We start from the raw sequence: 24,625 nt of genomic DNA on the forward strand, positions 1-24,625 counted from the left end.
CAGCGGGTAGGGCGTTTGCCTTGCATGCTCCTGACCCAGGTCTGATCCCCAGCATCCCATATGGTCCCCCGAGCACCACCAGGAGTCATTTATGAGTACATGAGCCAGGAGTAACACCTGTGCATCGCCAGGTATGACCCCAAAAAGAAAACAAACAAAAAAAAGAAAAGTATACGGAGACAATGTATAAGGGTTAAGGCACTTGCCCCGCACACAGTCCACCCCAGCTCCCTCTCCTGTACCCCAGCAGTCATCCGCTGAGTCCTCCCAGGCATAATCCCTGAACACAATGCCCAGAGTAAGCCCTGAGCGCCACCAGGTGTGGCCCAAATCTCCATCCTTCAACCTTCCTCCAAAAAAAAAAAAAATATCTTCAGAAACTAAAAGGTTATTTTCCTGAGCTCACGCCGGCTGGCCCAGCAAGATATTGATTCCGTGTTGCCTCGGAGGCCGAGCGTGTGCCCAGGAAGCCAGTTATTGACTCAGACATCAGGAAGTGTTTTTCTCATTATCTTCCCATCAGCCACGCCACCACCACACGGGCGGCCGTGGCGGAAATCTCTCTTCACGCACACACACAGGCCCAGCTGCGTCTGCCGCTTCAGTAGCCTGGTGTTGGGAAAAAGAAAAGTGGGCGGGCGCCTCAGATCAGTCCCAAGAGGTCACCAAGGTGCAGTGGCCACTGAGAGGAGGAGGAGACCCCTTGAGGGAGCTTGGAAGGTCCCACAGAGTACCCAGCAAGATAACGCCCACCAATGGCACATTGACACTGGTGATAAAACAATGCGGGCCAGTGAGGGCCTGCGGGTGCATCTTCCCAGCAAGTGTGTGTGGCCCTGCCCAGGTCTGGTTTGAGAGGCCCCGTGTCTGCAACCGGGCTGCTGGGAGGTGCAGAATCACAGCCATTGCCAAGGGCAGCCGCCACAAGGCAGTGGAGCCAGGCATGTTTCAGTGGAATGGAGGGTGTGAGGCACAGCTCATTAACGGCTACCAGGAGACGACTCTGGCCTCGGGATGAAAGGAGGGTGAGTCCCCCTGACGACAAGCTTGGTGGATGGTGCTGGAGTGATAGCACAGTGGGTAAGACCCTGATTTTGCATCCAGTAGATCTGGATTCAATCCCTGGCACCGTGGTGACCTCCTGAGCACAGAGCCTTGAGTCAGCCCTGAAACAGACAAGAGAAGAAACACTGTCCCTTGAACACAATCTCTGTCTCTTTCTTCGCTTGTTCTTCCAAGCTCCTATTCTCTCTAGAACATGGGTGTCTTCCCCTCCCCTGCCCTCACATCTTTCTAAGGAGGTTTCGCTCAATCAAAGTTCTCTTGCTTCAAAGAAACTCCTTCCACACAGAGCCATCTCCACCTGGCGCAGAGAGCAGGCAGCGCAGGAGGGGATTCAGTGTCCCTCTCACAGAGCTCTGGGCATGGCGTCCAGAACCTTGAGATGTAGGTGTCATTCGTCTCCAGCCAGTGCTGCTGGCCAGGCGCTCAGATTCAAAAGGGGGCACCCAAGGGGGCCAGCTTTAAGGGGGTGTGCCCTCTTAAGTCCCTAGAGAGCCTTGAGGTGGAAAGTGAGGGTGTCCCGAGTCCCTGCCTTTCCCTGGCCCTGATTACAGCTCATCTGCCTCTTGTGCTTATTTAAGCATGACAGCCGTGGGCTTAGTCTCAGAGTGACCACACGGCCACTATTTTGATCTGCACAAAGCTATCTCCATCCCTTTCTTATAGACCTGGGCTTGTAGCCCTTGATGGAAAGGAACCTTGCAGGGATTAAGCATCTATGTGTACACTTGACTCGCAAACAAAAATGCTGCTTTTCTCTGCCAGAGCCACAAATAAAATAAAATAAAATAAAATATATATATATATATATATATATACACACACATACTTTTTTTTTAATGGACCGTGTCAGCCTCTCGGGTACCTGTGTTTTTCCTGCCTCGTGCAATCCAATGAACTCGGCAGGAGATGAAACTAAACCCAGAACCGTTTCTTGCTAAAATCAATTTTGCCTTTCCCCGGCTCTGCGAGTAATGTAGAGTCTGAGGGGCCACCGGAAAGAGTGAAATAGACTGTGAGCTCAGGGAGTCGCGGCCGGCGCCCCGGGAGGAATCGCTGAGAGCAGAAGCCCCCTCCCTCGTGACTCTTCCCGATTCTGGCTTTGAAAGTCCTTGATCACGAAATTGACTCGGGACTTTATTTGGACCTTTGATGATCAGGCGTCACACATTCATTTCCTGCCAGTGACTCATCATTTAAAGAAGAAGTTGGCGCTGGGGGAGGTGGAGACTGCGGGTGGCTGGGGAGGGGGAGAATCGATTGCCCCAAAGGCGTGGCTGCTGATTAGGTACGTGGGAACGTGGGTTTTACTTGGAACGCATCAGAATCAGAAGAATATTGGCTTCAGTGCGTCCCTAGAGTCCCAGAGCAGATCTAGCAACTTTCCTGAGCGCCAGCTAAGCCTTTGCCTTCCTCCCAGAGTGTCGGCCCTGTCCCCTGCCATGCATGGTGGCCCTTCGAGGGGCACCTTTCTCCTCCATGTGTGAGCAGGAGGAGGACACAGGCCTCCCAGTTCATCCGTCGGGGCCACACCAACACTGGCCATCTAGGGCCGGCTACACACGTGCAGAGTCCCCTTGCCTGCTTATAAGCAACTGGCACTATCTGGCCGTCTCTGGCACTCGGGGGGGGGGGCGGGTTGCGCCCCACCTTTGGGAGTCCCTGGCCACCGGGGAGGACTGTGACTCCCTATACTACCGGCAGAGAAACAAGGCTTGGCCAGGTGGTAGGAGCTGACGGAGGCAGCAGAGCCAGGAGGGGTGTGTGGAGGGCATAAGGGGGACAGGACTGACCCCCTCAGGTGCCCCCAGAGCGCACTCACCACGGACCCGCGCCCGTGCCCACTGTCCCCACTGTGTGGCCCTCGGTTCACCGATTTAGAAAGTGGAAACTCGGGGCTGGAGCAATAGCACAGCGGGTAGGGCGTTTGCCTTGTACGCGGTCAACCCAGGTTCAATTCCCAGGTTCAGTTCCCAGCATCCCATATGGTCCCCTGAGCACCGCCAGAGCTGATTCCTGAGTGCAGAGCCAGGAATAACCCCTGTGCATCGCCAGGTATGACCCAAAAAAAAAAAAGTGAAAACTCCTCTGAACCCTCTTTGGAAGTTCAAACTCTTGGGGGCCCAAGAGCACGTGCACAGGGTAAGACGCATGCCTTGCAGGGTCAGCTCCAGACATCCCATATGGTACCCCCACCCCAGGACACCTCCAGGAGTGACCCCTGAGCACAGATCTGGGAGTAAGCCCTGAGCATTGACAGGTGTGACAAAAATAAAATCAAATCCACCTAAATAGCACTCAACTTTTTCACTCAGATGATGAGTCTCGTTGTGTCTTTGTTTTTCTTTGGGGGGGGGTGTTATTTTTTTTCCGGTTTGAGGCCTCACCTGGCAGTGCTCAGGGCTTACTCCTGGCTCTGTGCTCAGAGATCACAGTCTCTGGTGGGACTTGGGGGACCACCTGTGATGCTGGGAACTGGACTGCAAGGCCAGTGCCCTTCCCGCTGTGCTATCTCTCAGGGACCCCTTTGGTATTGTCTTAGCCCAAAGGGACCCCTTCGCTGCAGCCCCCAGCTGTTACTGACGAGGCCTCAGGACCATAGGTGGGTGTGTCCCATCAGACTCTGACACCCAGGACAGGGACGCCTGAGGCCCCAGGGAAGCCGCGCCAGGCTCCCTTCTGACACGAGTGGGTGAGTGGGGAGTGTGGAATGAGCAGACAACACACAGGGTAAACACACTTATTACCCCGACTCCGTACCCCTTGCCACATCCCTCCCTCATTCTGGTTTTCCATCCAGACAGCGGGAGAACCCAGGGGCAAGGGTGGGTGTCTCTCAGTTTTATTTTTATTTATTTATTTATTTATTTATTTATTTATTTTTGCATCACGCCTGGCGATGCACAGAGGTTATTCCTGGCTCATGCACTCAGGAATTACTCCTGATGGTGCTCAGGGGACCATATGGGATGCCGGGAATCGAACCTGGGTTGGCCGTGTGCAAGGCAAACGCCCTACCCGCTGTGCTATTGCTCCAGCCCCGTGTCTCTCAGTTTTAAAATTTCAAGCGTGGAGGCATTAGGTTTGAGGCAAAAGTCATAGGTAGTCCCAAGGTTCCATGACCGGCAGCTCACAAGCCTCCCTCTGGGGGCTTCATCCCACACCTTCCTCTTCATGTCCCTGCACATCCTGCTCCCCACATTTAAAAAAATGTTACAACTGAGGCCTGATTAATAGTACAGTGGGTAGGGCATTTGCCTTGCATGCAGCCCACCTGGTTTCAATCCCCCGCATCCTGTATGGTCCCCCCCCCGCCAAGCACCGCCAGGAGTAATTTCTGGGTGCAGAGGCAGGAATAAGCCCTGAACATCGCAGGGTGTGAGCCAAAAACAAACAAAAATGTTATGATGAGCATCAGTCACGAAGTCCTTCTTCAATGCCTTATTTCCTGTGACCAAAATCGGTCCTAAACGCATTGCTGCAAAATATCTTAAGTTGACTGAGGAGTCATTAAAGGTGTGTGTGTGTGTGTGTGTGTGTGTGTGTGTGTGTGTGTGTTATTAGTGAATCACCATGAGGTACTGTTACATACTTATAAACGTTCGTGTTTGCATTTCAGTCATACAGTGATCGGTTCCTCATCCCTCCACCAGTGCCTATTCTCCACCACCAATGACCTCAGGAGCCCTCTCACCCCCCCACCCCTCCACCTCCCCACCCCACCTCTGTGGCAGGACATTCCCTTTTGTTCTGTCTCTCCTTTTGGATATTGTGGTTTGCAATAGAGGTATCGAGTGGCCATCGTGTTTGGTCTATAGTCTACTTTCGGCAGCTCCCAACCCAAATGGGTCCTCCCAGCACCCTTTTTTGGTGTTTCCTTCTCTGTCTGAGCTGCCTTTTCCTCCAGCATGTGAGGCCGGCTTCCAAGCCATAGGGCAAACCTCCTGGTCCTTATCTCTAATATTCTTGGGTGTTAGTCTCCTATTCTGTTGTGTGTGTGTTTAAACCTTGCATCTTGTTGCCCCATGGGGAAGCTGTAACTTTTTATTTTTTTTTGCTTTTTGGGTCACACCCGGCAATGCTCAGGGGTTAGTTCTGACTCTGCACTCAGGAATTACTCCTGGCGGTGCTCAGGGGACCATATGGGATGCTGGGAATCGAACCCGGGTCGGCCGCGTGCAAGGCAAACGCCCTACCCGCTGTGCTATCTCTCCAGTCCCGAAGCTGTTACTTTTATGCTGCCTGGTTCTGATGGTTCTGAATGGCTTTGCAGGGTCTTTCTGTGGGTTCTGAATTCTCAGGCTGGGGTGGGGGAGGTGTTCTTTGAATACCACCCTTCACTTCCCTTCCATGATCGGTCGCTGTCATTGTGCCCTCTGCAGAATGGAGCGCTCTCCTCTAGGGAGGGAGACCGTGAGGGAGAGAGTGGCCACACTTTTCAGCGCTGGTAGGAACAGGAGTTATGCCAGCCCTGAGAACATGCATTTTTAAGGACATATATTTGTATTATTCCCTACAGCGTTTCTAGACATGCTGAATTCCTTGCCGTGTTTAATGCCTCGTAAATAAAACTCGAAGAGCAATTCTCAGCTCTAGCAAATCAAGAATATGCTCCAGAAAACATTTAAAATATAAAAAGGCATTTCAAAGGGAAGAAAATTGCCCCATTCTCCGAGCAGCCGACCTAGCAAATCACCGACATTTTCAGAATGGAGAGGGAGGCAAGGAGGGGGTCCCTGGGTCAGGAGAGGGAGGCGCCCGCACCCTTCCTGGGGGCTCAGAGACCACCAGGGGTGGAGGGAGCTGTCCTCATTCCCATTTTATTTCACTTAAGCAAGCATTTTTTAAAAATTTTTATTAGTGAGACATCATGAGGTACAGTTTTAGACTTACAATTTTTTTGTGCTTGGGTTTCAATTATACAATGATCAAATACCCTTCCCTCCACCAGTTAAGCAAGCATTTTGAGGTTAAGCAAATCTCTGTCCTAAGAGACCAAACTGGGCGTCCTTTTCTGGAAAGGTCTGGCGAGGCACGTAGTCCCGAGCGTCACGGTGTTCTGTGCCTCTTACCCCAATAGAAGGGATCGGCCACTCACACCCACACAGCCAAACTAGAACGAGCGACCTGCACCCCTCCCAGCCCAGGCCAAATTCCTCCACACTTCTCAGAATGAGCCCCCTACGCCCACCGGAGCCCACATTCCTCACCAGCCTTGGGCTCTGTGATCCCCCACCCCAGCCTAGAAAGTGCCCCTGGGACACGGGGGCGGCTGTCCTCAGACCCCACCTCCGACACCAGCTTCGTTTACAGAGTGCCCGAGAGGCACCGATCACTCCACTGAGACTCTTAAAAATGTCTTCGAAAGCCCAGCTCCTGACTGGTCTGTATCTGCATTACCCTCGTTTCGCAGGCCTAGCTGGGTAAAACACAAAGGCCAGCAGGAGAGAAGGGGACATTCCGACCTGGGCAAGGGGCCCCGGCAGGCCTAATCCTCCTGGCTGGGAATTATCCCCTCCCGAGAACATTCCTCCAGAGGGGTAGCGAGAGGATTGCAAAGCAGCTTAACTTTGGCCCAATGAGCCGAGCTCAGGAGTGGGGCTGAGAGGGACGGCCCCGGCTTTAGCTGTCAGGAGGCCTCCCTGTGACCCAGGGGCTGGCGGGGGCTCTCCAAGCTTGCACGCGCCCAGGAGAGGCTGCACATCTCCCACACATGTCCTGTGGGGTGGGAAGACCCTTGGGCTGTGGCAGAGTCGACGGGGGAAGAAGCAGTAGAAGGGTCCTGGGTACAGATGTTGGATATTTACTGCTTTGCAAAACTCCCCATTTTTATGAGACAGATTCCCCACTGCATAATGATCTTTGGTACAAAACAGCGCTTCCTGGCCTATTTTTTTTGTTGTTGTTCCGGAAAGCGATATGGTAGAAGGAAATGCTCCTGAGGGACTGTGCTGATGTGTGCTGGGCTCTGAGGGGATCCGTGTGGCTAGACAGGCAGCAGTGAACCCCTCCCGGCCTCCAGGAGAGAGATTACACAGTGGCCAGACACAGGTCGACCTGAACAACACCAGTGGCAGAGTAGACCGGGGGGGTGCAGGGACAGACATATTCAGAATACCAGGGGGAACCCAGATGATGCAGCTAAGCAGAGATGTGACATTTCTGTGGAATTTTTTTTTTTTTTTTGGTGAGGCTCACACCTAGCTTTGCTTAGAAGTCACTCCTAGCTGTGTTCCGGATCAGCCTGGTGGTGCTTGTGGGACCCCATTTGGTAGCAGAGTTGGTGCATTCAAGACCAGCCCCTTCACCCCGGTAGCCAGTAAGGGTGTCACTGTGTCCAGTTCTGCCTTGAGTTCTCCTCCATTCCTCCTCTGCTGGACACTGGGTCATTCTCAGACGCTGGCCTGTATGTTGGGTGATGGAGAGAGGAACTGGAGGAGGAGGATTGTGTCTGTGGGCTTGCGATCCCGGGAAGCCTAAGAAAAACTCGAGAAAGCCTGGCCAGCAGCCTCTCTCTGGCAGGCCACACTGCCCTGTCCCACTGCGAGTCCCCATGAGGAACATAAGAATGCTTGTCACTGGAGTTAAGATTACCCCCAGGCACTGGTGTCCCATGGAACATGGTTTGGGAAACCAGTATCTGGGCTGAGGAGAGAAGGGAAAGGGGTCTCCCAAGCCAGCTCAGGAGGCCTGGAGCCCCTCTCAGTGATTCTCAGCCAGCCGGGTCTGCAGTTCAGTGCAGTCTTGTGGACGTGGTGCTGTTTGTGACCTCTTGGGCATTTGTTGGGTGTTTCCCAGGCTACACCCAGATGTAGGTATGTACCCAGTGATGCTCAGGGGATCGGGCAGTGCCGACGATGGAACTCAGGTCAGTGGCATGAAGGGCCTATGCCCTCACCTCTTCCCATCTCGCCGCTGGGGGCCCGCATCTTCACAGACACGGTACCGTGTGTCTGTCCCGGGCGACCGTGGTCTGCCTTGAAGGAAGCATTAGCCTCTCAACAATTCTGAACCCACAGAAAAAAACAGAGGCTGGGAAGACTTGCCCTGAGATGTGCTCCTGACTGACGCCGCCTCGGAACTCCTCTCTCTCTCTGCTCTGCCCACAACCCACATTCTTGTTGGCCTCCCCAAATTCACAGAAATCCAAAGGAAAACAAAGAACAACAATCCTTCTTTACCAGGGGCCTGAGACAGTGCCTGGAAAACCAACCTTAGCACTCAACCATGCTGGCACCGGACAAAGACCCAAGCTGTGGGACTCCCACCCAAATCCCGCCAGCCAAGGTTGGCCACTTGGCCCGCCCAACCGCAGGGAGGCCGGGAAATGTAATTTGTCTAAAAGTCTGGGCGCAAGAAGAGAACCAGAGATAGCTACTACAGAAGACGCAACCGTAAGCCCTGAGTTCTTGGTTCTTTGTCAGGCCTGGGTGAAAAAGGAATCTAACGTCGGTGTTTGATAAACACAGGCAAGGATGGGGTGGGGTGAGAACGTGTCTTCTGGTTCATAGACACTTGCAGTCATGCTCCCAGAGTCAGGGGTCAGGGTGGGGGGAGGAATACATCAGGAGCTAGACTGGAACACCTGAGTTTAGTGGCGGGATGGGGGTGGGGGTAGGGGATGCACCCATCCGGTATCACAGTTTAGTCTCCTTAATCTGCCTGTCCTTACAATACACCTTCGCTCCTGTTTTCCATTCAGGAGACTGAGGTGTATGTCAAATCTCTTACTAATACCTTCAGCTAAGCCATGATCAAACCAGAACCAAAGCCGGTATCCATCTGACTCGGATAGCTGAGTTGCCCTGCCGGGCTGTGGTGAGGCCTGATGAAATTAGAAATCCATCCATCCATCTGTCCATCTGTCCAGCCATCCTTGCCCGTGTTTATCAAACACCTACAGATACCATTCACCCTCCATGACGTGGAGGGTTCCACAGGCTCCACCTTCACAGAGCTGAAGTTTGTCTCGGGATATAATAACAAATTAACCAAGGAAGTTGTAGGAAGAAAATTCTAGGAAGAAAAATAAAGTAAAGGAGAAGGAGAGCCGTCAAGGGAAGCCTGCAGGAGGGATGTGTTGGCAGAAACTGCAGGAGGGGAGCACAGTGTTAAACAGAGCCTAGAGCAGGTGCAAAGGCCCTGAGGTGGGAGTGAGCTGGGCAGAGCAGAAAACCCAGCACCTCCAGGTCAGTATGGCTGGAGAAGGGGATGTTGTGGTCTTTATGCTCCCCCACCCCCACCCCATCCCTCCACTAAATTCAGGTGTTCCAGTCTAGCTCCTGATGAATTCCTCCCCCCACCCCGACCCCTGACTCTGGGAGCTTGATGGCAAGTGTCTGTGAACCAGAAGACACGTTCTCACCCCACCCCCATCTCCCAGCACCAGGACCTTGAACACTGGGTCTCCAGGACCAAGAGAGAGAGAGAGCTCTGTGGTGTCGAAGCCGCCCAGTCTGAGGTGTTTCTGTGGTGGTGACCGGCAGGACTGAGGCAGGAGGGCCAGTCCCGAGGCCAAAGGTGGCAGTGGTGGACGGTGGACAGGGCATTGTGGAAGGCAGGAGGCGCATGTGAAACCTGAGGATTTTCCAGCTCCTTGGGGAAGAATCCTGCAAGACTAGGACAGATTGGGCTGTTCTTGCTTTCAAAGATTCCACTTCCTGGGTGCCCCCAGGCTGCTGAGCAAAGGAAGCTGAGAGGAGAAGCTGGGAGAGGGATTAGGAAACTGGCATTATTTGGGCTAAGAATGCGCTGCCTGGATCACCGTCCCGTCCTACGCAGAAACAGGGAATAAACCAAGACTTGGGAAGTCTAGAGACACATCGCCAAGTTTTAACCTGAAAAGCAAAGTGAATGGTGGTAAAAAGAAGGCCAGGACCTCTCCAGACCTTTCCCGGCCTTAGTCCTGACACTGGATGACGTTATTGTACATGACAGAAGGAGCTTGTCACTGGAATTTCCTTAAAGTCTCCAGAGGGTACCTGTGGGGGACTCGGTGGGATGAATCACCAATGTCCCTAGCAGAGGAAGGTCAGAGGGTTGGAGTGAAAGGGGAAGGGACAGAGGAAGGGGCCACCAGCACAAGGGTTGGGGCAAAGGGACAGTGTAAGTATCTGACAGACCTCTGCATGGTGGTAGGTCCTGGAACCCTGCCATGCATGTGTGTGTGTGTGTGTGTGTGTGTGTGTGTAGTTCCAGTGGCTCTGCACGGTGGTAGGTCCTGGAACCCTGCTCTGTGTGTGTGTGTGTGTGTGTGTGTGTGTGTGTGTGTGGTTCCAATGGCTGGAAGCACACTAAAAATGGTCCAGCATTTCATGATGACCGTTATACAAAGACAGGAATCCCATTGGGGGGCGCCCAGGGAGACTGGCTGGGAGCGGTTCCATCCTACAACGGAAGGGCCCTTCGTAAGAGTCTGGCAGATACACCGGAAGGGCCGATTCTAACCAGATACTCCACGGGAAGATGAGTGAGCTGCAAGGCTGGGAGCATTGGGCACCTGGCCTCTCCTAGACTTTCCCAGGGGGCTGCCCTGGTGCTCCATACCGCAGGGCCCCATAGGGGACCCTCAACACACACATACACACACACCGGCCCTAGGTTCACTGCATTTCTGCGAGAAGCAGAAACCTGCAAACTGACTGGGAGCGAGGACTCCAAGCCCCACCTAAAAAGGACCGTAGGAGTTGTCTCTTTCTGACTGGAGAGAATTCTAGAGTGATCATCAAGCTCTTTATGGCGTGTCATTAAGCAGTGTCATTACGCCTTATTACCGATAATAACAGAAATTGGCAGCAGGTAACAGGAGGAAAAGCATGCAGCGTCACGTCACAGCATTGCGGGAAATCAGAGCCAAGCGGCCTCTTGGGGGCCTCAGGAAAATTGTAACTTTCCAGGGGGCGGGGGACACATGCCCGGTATTTCCTACACGACCGTTCTCTGCTCTGGAGCAACCCAAGGGGAACAAGTAAGAGCGGGAAGGGAGAAGGAGGTGTGAGAGGAGACGGGGAGAGAGAGGTTCTGGCTTCGGGGTAGTGTGCATCGTCCCGGCTTGAGAGTCATCAATCAGTAACGTCAGGACTGACTTCAACAGTCAAAGTTTGAGTCGGGCGCTGGAGTGATAGCACAGCGGGTAGATAGGGCATTTGCCTTGCATGCGGCCGACTTGGGTTCGATTTCCAGCATCCCATATGATCCCCTGAGCTCTGCCAGGCGTAACTCCTGAGTGCAGAGCCAGGAATAATCCCTGAGCATGGCTGGATGTAACCCAAAAGGCAAAAAAAAAGTTTGAGTCAGGGGTAAGGGACGGGGCTTGTGGCTGGACTGATATTACAACAGGTGCTTGTGGCCCGACTGGTAGTACAACTGGCAGGGCACTAGCCTTGCACATGGCCGACCCAGGTTTGATCCCCGGCACCTTGTATGGTCCCCTGAGCCCTGCCAGAAGTGGTCCTTAAGCACAGAGCCAGGAGTCAGCTAAGCACCCGGGGTGTGGCCCAAATACAAAGAAACCAACATTCGGATGGAGGGGAAGGCTTTGTTTGGGCCACCCCCGATGGTGTTCAGGGGCTACTCCTGGCTTGGTGCTCCGGAGACTGGGCTGGGATGGGAGGGACCGGGATTTGCTGACGGGTCAGTGATGGTGGCGTGGGGCCTCCGTGCTTTGCCAGTTCTGGGTGTCAGAGACCACCTCTCAGGGAGAAGAATGGCGTGAGGCTGTGTGTCTGAGTCAGTCTGTGCCAACCAGTGTTGGTGGCCGTGGCTGAGTGTGCACCCCTGGGCTCGTGTGGATCACCCGGGAACAAACACACCCTGACGAGCATCTCAGCTGGGGCCAGGGGCCAGGGGCCAGGTGGGGCAAGAACCCCGCAGAGGAAGCAGTAAGCAGTTCTGGGCCTTTCAAACGGTCCAGGAGAGACTCGGGCCATCGCACTGCAGACACCCGCACCCTGGAGAGAGTGGAGATTCCACCTCAGCCTTGTTCAGAGAAACGGAAAGGAGTTTACCTCGACTTTTTGGGTCCAGTATTTCCCTTGTATGCATAGGAAGCCTGGGTTTGCTTCTTCTTGACAATTTTAGAAATTACAGATGTACCATGTAAACATTTTTGCTAGCCACTTGTGTTCTCATCGACGCTCCCCAGTGCATTCGAAGGATCTTTTTTTTTTTTTTTTGGCTTTTTGGTTCACACCTGGCAATGCACAGGAATTACTCCTGGCTCTGCACTCAGGAATTACTCCTGGCGGTGCTCAGGGGACCATATGGGATGCTGGGACTCGAACCCGGGCTGGGCTGGCCGTGTGCAAGGCAAACGCCCTACCCGCTGTGCTATTGCTTCAGCCCCAGCATTCGAAGGATCTTGACAGCATGACTTGTCATCGGAAGTGTGTGTGTGTGTGTGTGTGTGTGTGTGTGTGTGTGTGTGTGTGTGTGTGGAAGCTTACCCCCCTCTTCTTCTCTCCCTGGACCCCGAGGTGCCGTTTCCTTTCTTGTTGGTTTGCTCCGAGGCTACACCCAGCAGTGCTCAGGGTCACTCACAGGGGTGCTGGGGGACCAGGGGGTGCCCGGGTTTGTGCCGTCGCCACTGCCCGCCCCCATGCAGAGCTGGTGCTCCAGTCCACCGTGCTCAGTCACCCCGTTATTTCATGTTGATGACTATTAGCTGCAGCACACATTTGAGATAAAAAAATTTTTTTTTTAATTATTGAAGATGTAAACTTATTTCCTTAGGATATGCTCACAAAAGTGAAGAGAATAATTCGGGATGTTTGAAGAATTCCCCAGGGTCTCCCATCTGAGCTCAGTGTGACTCGGCTCTTTCTCACCAGGACACACGGATAAACACCCACTCCCCAATTCCTACCAAACTTGGTCTCCTGGGCCCCCTACCAGTTCGTGACTGCAGAGACCTCCCTGTTATCCAGAAGCTGACCCCGGGGGGGCCAGGCCATTGTGAGCAGCCTGGGAGCCCCAGTTTGAGCCAAGATGGGACCTTCCTGGTGTTCCTTCTTGCATTGCAGAGGCCGTGACCCCAACTCTGAGCAGGAACGGGAGCTTGCGGGCAGAATCCCCCCTCCTCCCCCCCACATCCTGTGCTTACTTTCCCCAATATATTGCAGCCTGGTTTTATCTTGTTGCCATAGCAACACAACCTCAGGGCTAATAGATGTTCCTTGGTGCTTGGGGAGAGGGGGACGGCGAATCTCCTCTGTCAGACCACCGGAAAGATTCCGGGAAGCAAAGGTTAGCCTCTTGATTCTCCTCTGTGCCTGGCAAATGGGCCACGATATTAAAAATCAGCCTTCGGAGTGAGTCAGTCCTGACGTCAACCGGTCTGCAGGGCGGGCCGGGCATTGTTCCCGACCCAGTGAAAACGGAAGACAGTAAATCAGGTTACCTCCCTCCCCTCCTCCCCAAAGATGAGTCTGTCAAGACCTGGGTCATTGGAGAGAATGTGCCCCCTCCCCTTCCGGGAACTGTGCGCTTCCAGAAACAGCCGGAAGAAGAGATTCAGGCTGGGTGTGACGTAAGAGCCACTCAACCGGCCTATTCGGCTTGTCTCGCCCCCAGTCTCCCTGATGCCAGAGTCCCACTGGTCTCAGTCCAGCCCTCGGCCACACCTGCCATCAGACCCAATTGCAGCTACCTCAGCAGAGAGCCCACTACAGAGCTCGCCCCACAGTGCTCCCCGGCTACTCAGCACACAGCATCCTTCCCAATTCCCTCTATCCTAGCCTCTTTCTCTGTTCTTGCATTTCCTTTTCTTTTTAAAGAATATAGATGTAGGGGGCCAGAGTGATCGTACAGTGGGTAGGGTGTTTGCCTTGCATGTGGCCAACCTAAGTTCAATCCCTGTCATCCCATATGGTCCCCTGAGCAATAATTCCTGAGTGCAGAGCCAGGAATAAGCTCTGAGCATTGCCGGGTGTGAACCCCCCCTCCAAAAAAAATTGAGATATCTACTTATTTGGTTTGGGGGCCACAACTATTAGCACTAGGGGCTTATTACCAACTCTGCACTCAAAGATCACTCCAGGGAACCAGATGGGGGTGCTGGGGATCGAACCCAAGCCAGGCACCTTCAAGAAAAATGCTGTCCCATCTCTCTGGTCCCTCTTTTGACACTTGGCAAGAGAAGAGGAACTCGCCATCACCTGGCCAGATTATCAGGTTGTTGAGTCAATATCACCTATGATGGATATTCACAAATCAAATCACAAATCATCCTGTTATTCGTCGATTGCCTCGAGTAGGCCCCAGTAACGTCTCCTTCATCCTCGCCCTGAGATTATATTCAAGGCTCTTTAGGAGAATGAGACCCATCATTGTTACTGGTATTTGGCATATTGGGTACGCCACGGGGAGTTTGCCAGACTCTGCCGTGTGGGCAGGCTACATTCTGTGGATGATGGATATTAACTTCCGATTTACATAGAGGCCGTCCCACTGAGTGTACCCTGCTCCCATTCTCATGTCTTTCTAAGAAACAGAAACCCGCCAACCTTCCCCTCAACCCTGCTCTTCCTGGTAGGCATTTGCTCCTATGTTTCTGCTTGTGGATCACTGTTACTGTCATTGTCACTGTCACTGTCCTCCCGTTGTTCATCAATTTGCTCGAATGGACCCAGTAGCGTCTCCATTGTGAGACTTGTTACTGTGTTTGGCATATCAAATACGTCATGGGTAGCTTGCCAGGCTTTGCCGTGCAGGCGAGATACTCTCAGTAGCTTGCCGGGCTCTCCGAGAGGGGCAAAGGAATCGAACTCGGGTTGGTGGTGTTGGTTGTGTGCAAGGCAAACGCCCTACCCGCTGTGCTATTGCTCCAGCCCACCGACTAAGAATTTACTTGGGGTCTGAGTAGCCAAGCATGATTCAGAGCCTCTAATTATGTATCTCTGCAAAGGCCACTGCTCGCGGGAGGCAGAGGAGAGAATCCGTTATTCACCCCACCTCTCCGGTATGAACTGCTCATGGCTGCTAATCAAATTGTGGATGAAGGGACGCGTCTCCTTTGGAAATGCTGCCAGCTCATAAAGAAACTCTGGGGCAAGGCAGCGCCCTTTCCCGGCGACCGGGGAGGCAGCCTCCTGGGGACCGTGTCTGTCTGACTGAAACTCCTCCCATTTTTTGGAGGAAATACAGGACGCACGAGGACCACAGGGCACAAAAGCCAACATGGGGGGGGAGTGTCCTACAGTCCAGCCCAGCTCTGAGCAAAGAATATCGGGACGTAGCCCAGCAGGAAGGAGCCTCAGCGGGCAAAGCCGGGCATGGCTTAGGGTCCCCATTCCTGCCTGACAGATGCGTCATTCCACCATTTCAGCGAACAGGTCTGGGAGTAGCCAACAGCACCTTTTTTATCTTAACTCCTTTTTTTTTTTAATTGAATCACTGTGAGATACAGTTGCAAAGCTTTTGTGATCAGGTTTCAGTTAGACAATCTTCCAAACCCATCCCTCCACCAGTACACATTTCCCACCAGCAATATCCCCCATATCCTTTCTGCCCCCCCGACTCACACTCTGTCTCTGTGTCTGTGTCTGTCTCTTGTCTCTCTCTGTCTCTCTGTCTCTCTGTCTCTGTCTCTCTGTCTCTCTCTCTCTGTCTCACACCCTCTCTCCCTCTCTTCCTCTCTCCTTCTCTCCTTTTGGGCATTATGGTTTGCAATGCAGATACTGAGAGGCCATCATGATTGGTCCTCTATCCACTTTCAGCACACATCTCCCATCCAGAGCGACCCCTTCCAACCATCATTGTCCAACCTTCTCTATCCCACCTGCCTCTCCCCCAGCCCTGGAGGCAGGCTTCCAACCATGGACCATTTGCATGGACCATTTGTCCTGGCCCTTGTTCCTACTGTCCTTGGGTATTGGTCTCATGTTATGTTTTAAATATATATATATATATATATATATATATATATATCACGATCACGATCATCCTGTTGTTCGTCGATTTCCTCGAGCAGGCACCAGTAACGTCTCCTTCCTAGCCCTGAGGTTTTAAAAGAGCCATTTCAATGCTCTTTCAGGATTAGGAGAATGAGACCCATGATTGTATTGGTATTTGGCATATTGAGTACGACACAGAAGTTTGCCAGACTCTGCCGTGTGGGCAGGATACTTTTGGTGCCTGCCAGGTTCTCCAAAGGAAAAAAAAAAAAAGATGTCGTGCAGCCGCGCGCTTCTGAGAGCTGAGTTTTATAGTCTCTGCGTCTTGGCCGTTGATGGGACCAACCTGGCGCTGGCAGCAGCTGGTGGGTGTGATGCCTACCTACTGGAAGATGAGGGGGGTCTGGGTGGAGAAGGCCCAGTCCCAATCCGAGCAGGCTTGGAGACCTCAGCCCCGGGACCCGCATGCCTGGGTTCCTCTGTCAGTTCTTTCATGCACGAGGCCCGTCCGGACGTGTGGAGAGTGGTTCCAGCATGGCCGTGGCTGGCTCCATGGGGCTCTCATATTCCACAAATGAGTGCAGTCATTCTATGTCTGTCCCTCTCCTTCTGACTCATTTCAGTATGATATCTCAGCGTGATACGCTCCGTGTCCATCCATTTATAAGTGAACTTCGTGACTTCATTTCTGTACATCAGGAAGAAGTCACACTCCTAAATGTATCTGCATCTAATGAGGGAACAACTGCTCATAGCCCCGAAGAAAGACATCGGTAGCAACACAATAATAGTTGGGGATTTCAACACGCTTTATCACCTCGAGAGAGAGCAACCAGAGCTCAGTAAGGACATTCTTGATCTGAGGGAAGAAATGGAACAGTGAGTTCGTAGATATGTATAAGACATTTCACTGCCTTTTGTCTTCTGTGACTTGTTGGGGGTTTTGGATCATGCTCAGAGCCTTCTCCCAGTTCTGGACTCAGAGGTCACTCCCCAGTATGCTCAGGCGACCATGCAGTGTAGGGGAGTGCACCTGCGCCCCCCCCCACCATGTACAAAGCCCTTTGTGCTCTCTCCAGAACCCCGCCCCTTCTCCCCCAGGATAGACACTGTTGGGGCATCTCCCGCAGACAACGCTGGTGCTTCTCCATCACCCTGTCACTCCTCCCCTTCTCAAAGCTCCCAGACTCGGTGTCCCCATGGTGGGATGCGCTGCTTCCCCCCCCCCCACCCCCCCACCCCCATCTTAGACAGCTCCATTCCCTGCTAGTCAGAGCTCAGCCCAGCTGTTCCAGTTATTACGTGGTGTCATGCGTGCCGTCAAGATGACCTGCCTGGATCTTGGATAAATGACTCAGTAATCGATACCCATCCCCAACCCCAAACAAAGACAGTAATTGGTCCTCTTCTGATGAGGGCAGAAGATCCATCCTCGAGCTTAGAAGGTAACAGGAAGGGGGGAGGGGCGACGCTTCTGGTCTGGGAAGCAGTGCCCCCATCCCGGGAGAGTCGACAGGTGCCTCTTCCGCCCAGCCCTGCCACCACCATCCCTCATTCCTGTTCATTCCTCGTCTTCCTGTCCTGCGGGACTCTGGCTCCCTGTCACTTCCTGCTCCCCAAGCAGGAAGACCCCAGACTCCACCTTCGCCTCCTAGCTGCCTCCTCCTCACCTACCAAATCCCAACCCGGCAATCACATCCTCCAAAAGCTCTTCTCGGGCTTTCCACTGAGGTCAGATAAGGACATTTTAGTGGCCAGACTGAGTAAGCTCCAGAACTGGGGAGCTGGAGGGGGGCTTGGGGTTAGTGGCTGGGGCAGGTCGGGATATAACCAGGTGGACATAAGCAGGGTGCCCCGGGAACTCAGTGGCCATTTATGAGGAGCAGAAGTGGGGGTGCAGAGCAGCTTCCTGGGGGAGCTCATGCCTGAATTAACAGCACAGGACAAGACTGGACAGGTACCCGGTGCCCAAGCTCGGCCTCCAGAGCGGAAGTGGAGGTGGTCTGGGCAAGGGGCAGAGGAGCCAGACCCCTGCTGTGCCCAGGAGCCCCTGTAACATGACTCCAAGGTCAAGCGGGACATGCGGTGGCGGCCACGTTCCAAAAGCACCAGAGAAGCCCAGGAAAGGCTTCCTTCCTGCCGCCGCCAGAGGGGCAGGTCACGGGCCAGGGTGCCCACCCCACCTTGGGGAGTCTAGGAGCTGGGGAGCGTAATCTGTGTATGCAGGCTTCCCTGAGGGGGCCTTCTCTGTGCAACACAGAGCCCCCATCCTTGGGTTTGTGCCAAGTCCTGCCAAGAGGCAGCTGCCCTCTCAGTCCCCTTCCCGCGGTGCCCGGTGCTGCCCAGAGAGCACCCTGTTTTAGGCTCTTCTTATGTGTGAGCCTCAGGTGCCTGCGTGCCACTCAGAGGTGTGTGCAGACCAGGGCAGGGGGCCACGGGGCTCAAATGCCTCGTGCTGCGCCGGATAAAGAAATCCTCCGTAAAGGGCAGTTTCTTGCCGCCTAAATTATACCCCAGAGGCTTGCCACAGTTCAAACGCAGCCGAAAGAGCTGAGTCCCCACAGCGAGATGGAAGATCAGACCACGCTGGGGTGGGTCTCCCCTCAGCCCCAGTCAGAGACGAGAAGGAATCAGTTTGTTTCAGAAATAAATGTTCCAAAATATGCAGAAGAAGCCCACTCGGCAGGTGACTTTCCCAGCTCCAACGATGAGCTTTAATGGGTAAGAAAACAGCCAGTCTGTCCCCCCCTGGGCTCCGCGGTATTGGAGAACCAGCTCAAAAACGGTTTCTAATCTCCAAGGAGTTTCCAGGTGCGGAACGCCTTGCCTGGGTAATAAACAGCGGGATTCTGGGAGGCCTGTCTGGAGCGGTTCCTTCCCCCCTTCCCTGCCTCTGGGAATTAAACTGCAAGGTCTGTACCATGTCAGCCTGAGACACAAACTGCTTCTGTCTTTGAACACGCAGGTTCTTCTCTGGGGGATGTGAGCTGTACCTCGTGAGGAAGAACTAACTGTGTTTCCGGGGAAGGGTCTTATATCTCTGTGGCTGTACACGCTTCCTCACACTCTCACTGGCTTCAGTGTCCAGTTTTGATGGGTGAGGAATGAGCTCTGACCTCAGCCAGGTTTGAGGATTCAGGTTTTGTTTTGTTTTTGTTTTGCCATACATGGCAATGCTCAGGCATTACTCCTAGCAGTGATCAGGAGACTATATGGAGTGCCGGGAATTGAACCTGGGTCAGCCTCGTGCAAGGCAAAAGCCCATCCCACTGTACTATGGCTCCAGCCCCAGGATTTTAAAAAAAATTACTGTTTTGTTTTTGGGGGCCACCCCAAGCAGTGCTCAGGACTGACACCTAGCTCTGTGCTCAGGGGTCACTTCCGGTGGGGCTCAGGGAGCCATATGGGATGCTGGGGACTGACCCCAGGGCAAGTTCCCTGCCGCTGTACTATCTCTCTGGTCCCAGGCTCAGGATTTCTCCCAGGGCTCCAGTAAGGGGTCTTTAGGGAGGGCTGTGGTCCTGAATCAAAGCTCTTCCGGGAAGGATTTGCTTCCAAATGGTCATTGGTTATTGCCAAGACCCAGTTATTTCCTTAAGCGATTTTTCAATGGGGGCGAAGGGGTCAGCTTCTGATTGGTCGATTCTTGGCTGGCCAGATCCTGAGTTGTCAGTCCCTTATCCTAGTGGACTTTTCCACTGGGCAGTGACACATGACCGCTTGCTTGTTCCTTCAGTACAAAAGGCACGGAGAGTCAAAGAAAGAAAGAGAAGATGGCGACCACAATCGCCCTGATCAAGACTGTGTCAGCCCTTCATGGGTGCTGGATTCTGTGGCTCAGAAAGAAGCCACGGGTCCAGTTCACTGCATTGTGGGGAGAGGTTTTGTCCTGGATTCAAGGCACTGCCCCCTTCAGAAACTGAGCTCCATGTGGTGCTGCATTACATCCCAATGCGCAAACACTTGCAGAGCAATCCATGTGGGCCAGGAGCAGTAGCTGTCTTCCTGGGCCAGTGCCAGAAAGCCCTGCTCCAATATGCAGCCTTCCGTCTCTAGAACAGAAACCGATTCAACCCCCCACGGCCAACTGGGTTCTATCCCCAACATGGGGAGGGGGCATAGGGGTCAGCTTCTGACTGGCCAGTTCTTGGCTGTCCTGCGCCTGAGCCCTAGGAGAGACGCTGAGATGCGCATTCTAATTTCTGCGATACTGACTTAAGAGTATGTTCCCCGCAGAAGGTGTTTAAGCGTGTGTTGAAAGACTGTCATTCCGAGCTGGCGGCCTGAAATGCCTTTCTCGTGATCACAGGGGCCCCATTCTGTGGAAATCTGCACCCAAACCCCGGGCTCGCTTTCTCCTGCCACTGAGCAGTTGATCTTGCCCACATTCTTTCTGATCGGCGTTATCCTCAGCCTGACGTTTCCATTCTGTGGTGTGAGAGCCATGGTTTACTGAGCAGCTCCTTATCTGTGGCATGAAGGTGGCCCCATTGTTGGGTGTCACCGAGCACAATGCTGGGATGGCCCGTCCTGTGCTGCCAGTTTCCCGCCCACCTTTGTGATCTTGGAGATGAATCCCCGGGGAAGCACCTGGAATGCTGACCTTTCACTGGCTCTGCCAGGCTCCTTCTGGCTGGGGAGCGGACCCCATCGGTGTCCCTGTAAGCACACAGCTCCAAGAGCCCCTCACTGCCTTCCGGCTTCTTTTTAACATCTGTTTAATATCTTAATAAAATCTTATTCGAGTTAATAATATTTAATCTTCTATTTAATATCTTCCTTTTAATATCGTGAGGGCCAGAGCCATAGTACAGGGACAGGGCACTTGCTTCGCACGCAGGTGACATGGGTTTGATCCCAGCACCCCACTTGGTCCCCCAAGCCCTGCTGGGAGGGATTCCTGAGGGCAGATCGAGGTGTCAGCCTTGAGCCTCGCCCCCCAGACCCAACCCAGACCAAATTCTAGCCTTGAAAGTGGCATTTCAGAATCTGAAAAAAACTTGAGTGCCCGAGAACAGATGACTGGTTAAAGAAACTTTGGTACATTTACACAATGGAGTACTATGTAGCAGTTAGAAAAGATGAAGTCATGAAATTCACATACAAGTGGTATTACATGGAAAGTATCATGTTAAGCGAAATGACTCAGAAAGAAAGGGATAGACATAGAAAGATTGCATTCATCTGGGGAACATAAAGTAACAAAATAGGAGACTAACACCCAAGAATAGCCGAGATAAATACCAGGAGGTTTACTCCATGGCTTGGAGGCCAGCCGCACACGCTAGGGGAAAAGGCAGCTCAGATAGAGAAGGGAGCACCAAATAAAGAGTGTTGGAAGGATCCTCCCAGGATGGGAGAAGCATGCTGAAAGTAGAATATAGACCGAGCATGATTGCACTTAATGTCTCTTTTGGCAAACCATGGCACCCAAAAGGAGAGAGAGAACAAAAGGGAATGCCCTGCCATAGAAGCAGGGTGGAATGGGGGGTGAGAGGTGGGAGGGATACTGGGATCAGTGGTGGTGGAGAATGGGCCCTGGTGGAGGGATGGGTACTTGATCATTTTATAACTGAAACCCAAGCACAAAACTTTGTAAGTCTACAACTGTACCTCATGGTGTTTCACTAATAATAATAATAATAAAAGAAAGTGGCATTTGACGTGGCCTGGTGGACTGGTTGGTGGGGGTACACAGCTGTAAAGAGAAGGTTCCTGGCCGTGCTTAGGCTAGCTCTGTGGTGACTCTGTAAATGCTGGGCAGCTGTTTCCACGTCGATTCATTTCACCCAGGTGAGGCTCTCGCCTCCAGCCCTCTCCTCTGCAGGAAACCCTGACCGCACCCCGCACCACCCCACTTCCCCACGCAGGTGGAGAATGAGCTGCTCTCTGCCTCCCTTGGGCTTCCAGAGGGTCCTGGAACCATCTCTGGTCTCATGAGCCCCCATCATTCAGCCATTTAGACCCCCCTTTTTTTGGTTGAGTTACGGGCCATTTTATCACAATCATGAGTCTGCATCAGGAAACATTTAAGCAAGATATGAGACTCGCCCCAAAGTGCTCTCTACTGAGGCCAGTGTGTGTAACACCGCAGTACCCCAGACACTCTCCTCTCATCACTGTGCTTTTATTTTATAAAAGAAATCCTGGCGCCCTTATTTCTGAAGTTATTTCCCTCGATCGTTTATGCTCTGGAGAGGGAGTGGCTTGCACTGCATCAGAGAGAGAGAGAGAGAGAGAGAGAGACTTAACTTATTTGGTTTCAGGTTCTCCGGCGCAGAAAACTTGAGCCACAGCGCCCCCTGGTGGGAGAGAGTGATGAATTCTTTCTCGAACTCCCCCCCACCCCACCCCCACCACCACCACTACCACCGCCACCCAGGTCCCCACCGCCTCCCGACCCACACCCCTCCCCCTGACAGGCATCCCTGCTTCCCTCCTGTCCCCCAGGTAAAGGAGGCCATGCAGCGGATTCACGACCGAGGAAACATCGGAAAGTTAATTCTGGACGTGGAGAAAACCCCGACACCCCTGGTGAGTCAAAGGGCAAAGGAACCTGTCCCCTGCCACCGCAGAAAAGGGATAGAGGCCTGCGGCTTCATCTCTCAGAGGCCCCCAGGGCGGACCCCCAAGACCCCTCTCGGAAGCGTCCATACCTAGCAGCATGGCCTGCCACCCTGGGCTCCTGACCCCATCAAGCAAGGCACAGCACCCCATCCCAAGGCCACATGCTCATGTCCACTCTGTGGGGGCCCGGCCAGCACCATGCTGCCTTCCTGGGAGCTCCTGTCACCCGAGCCAGTGCCCCTCGGGGTGGGGGTGGCATTGGGGGTGTTTCCCGATCTGCCTGGCCAAACCGAACCTCCCTCTGTCGCCCCGCAGATGGCCAACGACAGCACCGAGACCAGCGAGGCCGGGGAGGAGGAGGAGGACCATGAGGGTGACAGTGAGAACAAGGAGCGGATCCCCTTCATCCAGTGAAGCCCCCGGGGATGGGGGGAGGAGCCGGCCAGGCGCCCCTCGGGGCCCGCCAGCAAACGCCGTAGTCAGTGTGTGTCGTGTTTGTCTGCAGTCGGCTGAGCTTAACACAGACGCTGTTGATCATTGTTGTGTTTTGAAATTAAGTGCCAACCCCATCCCATGCAGTATTAGGGTCCCTCCCCCACGAAAACCCCCTCCCCTTCCTCCACATCCTCTTTGGGGTCCTTCGCGACAGGTCCGGAACAACCTGGCAATTCCGGGCGCCAGTTCACCGCCGCCCAGGGTCTAGGAGACCAGACATAGTCGAGGCAGGTGGGGGGTGGGGGGTGGGTCACGAGGGTCACCCCACCCCAGGTGAAGATTCCTCGGGCCAAATGACATTTTTCTGCTGCCGGTCACCCACGCTTAGATGAGAATACCCGCCAGATGGGGCAGGTCAGAGGGGGCGATTTCCTGAGCCAACAGCCCCTGTCTTTCAGTTCACCTGCCTCTCCCATCTGGGAGGGCCAGGGAAGCAAGTGCGGGTCCTTGCGGGCTAGTTGAAGGCGGGTCCAGTCTGGGAAGGTTTCTCTTCCCAAACCCCTCCCCAGCCCTGGCCACATCTATTTTCACTTCATTTTTAAGACAAAAGCACCGTGTTATTTCGGAATCCGTGACTCGGGCATGCCCACGTGTGCCCACCTGTCAGTGGCATGACCAAGCCTGGCTCTCCTTATTCCCCATTTAACCGGGAGACCTCGCGAGCACCCATATAGGGAGAGAAACAATCCACTTGTATCTTTTTTAATCGTCATTTTGCCAAAGCCTGTTCCAACCTAGAGGCCAACTCTCGGCATCTTAGAGGCCGAGGCTCCACATTTGATACCAAATGAACAGAAAATCATGGTGCAGACTCTTGGCCGGGCCCCTGCCCTTTGGGAGTTGGGGGCCTGACAGCCCCCGCTTCCGATGGAACCCCCTCGCCTGCTGCCGGCCCCTTAGAAACTGCCTGCCCCTCCCCCTTGGCGTGGCCAGGGGGCACAGCCACCCCACCGCAAGAGGAGACACAGGATTCCCATGGGCTGGTTCCTCTTTCCCTCCTCCCCAGCCTGTTTGGCACCAAGAATCGACTCCAGCCCCCAAACTCAAAAAAGCCGCCACACCAACACCAGCACCCAACTCACTTCCTGTCCCGCGAGACCTGGGGCATGGGGAGGGGATGGGGGTCCCCCGCAGCACGGCATGACCAAGCATGTGGCGGCCAGCTCTGTCAACCGTGAGCCGCAGGGCTGACCATGTCCCCACCCCACGGCAGGAATGAGCGCGTCTTGGCCATCCCCACCCCAGCTGCCCTCCCGAAGCCCCTTTGTCCCTTGTGTCCTCAAGGTCTCTTCCTGTCCTCATCTGGGGGCGATGACTTCCCGGTGCCAAATATTCACCCGAAGGGGGCTCCTCCTCCCTGCGGTGGGAGAAGGTGTCACACGGGGAGAGGAGAGGACACGGAGGTTGCCCGCTGCTCACCCCAGGAGGCCGTATGAGAGAACCCCTCCCCTCCCCCAAACCCACCTCCAGTTCTGGGCCTTTCTGATCACCAGTAGTTCTCTCCCCAGGACCCCCTGTGGAAATCTGTGTGGGTCGGTCACAGCCCCCCAGAATGGTGCAACAATGGGGTCTTACAGAGAGCAACGTGCCAAGCGACATTCGGGGGGGGG

At 53.9% G+C, this 24,625-nt stretch overlaps 1 protein-coding gene across 1 annotated transcript in view; it reads left to right on the top strand.

The window, feature by feature from the left end:
- Positions 1-23,168, top strand: part of VAT1L (vesicle amine transport 1 like) — a 104,372-nt gene extending 81,204 nt beyond the window's left edge. Inside the window, exons 8-9 of the mRNA XM_056136403.1 lie at positions 22,404-22,487; positions 22,836-23,168. Coding sequence (XP_055992378.1) covers positions 22,404-22,487; positions 22,836-22,934 — 183 coding nt within the window. The 3' untranslated portion in view covers positions 22,935-23,168. The remainder of the gene's footprint in view (positions 1-22,403; positions 22,488-22,835) is intronic.
- The last annotated feature ends 1,457 nt before the right edge of the window (positions 23,169-24,625 follow it).

This window comes from Sorex fumeus, unplaced genomic scaffold, assembly GCF_029834395.1.
Source record: "Sorex fumeus unplaced genomic scaffold, SorFum_2.1 ptg000122l, whole genome shotgun sequence".
Lineage (NCBI taxonomy): Eukaryota > Metazoa > Chordata > Mammalia > Eulipotyphla > Soricidae > Sorex > Sorex fumeus.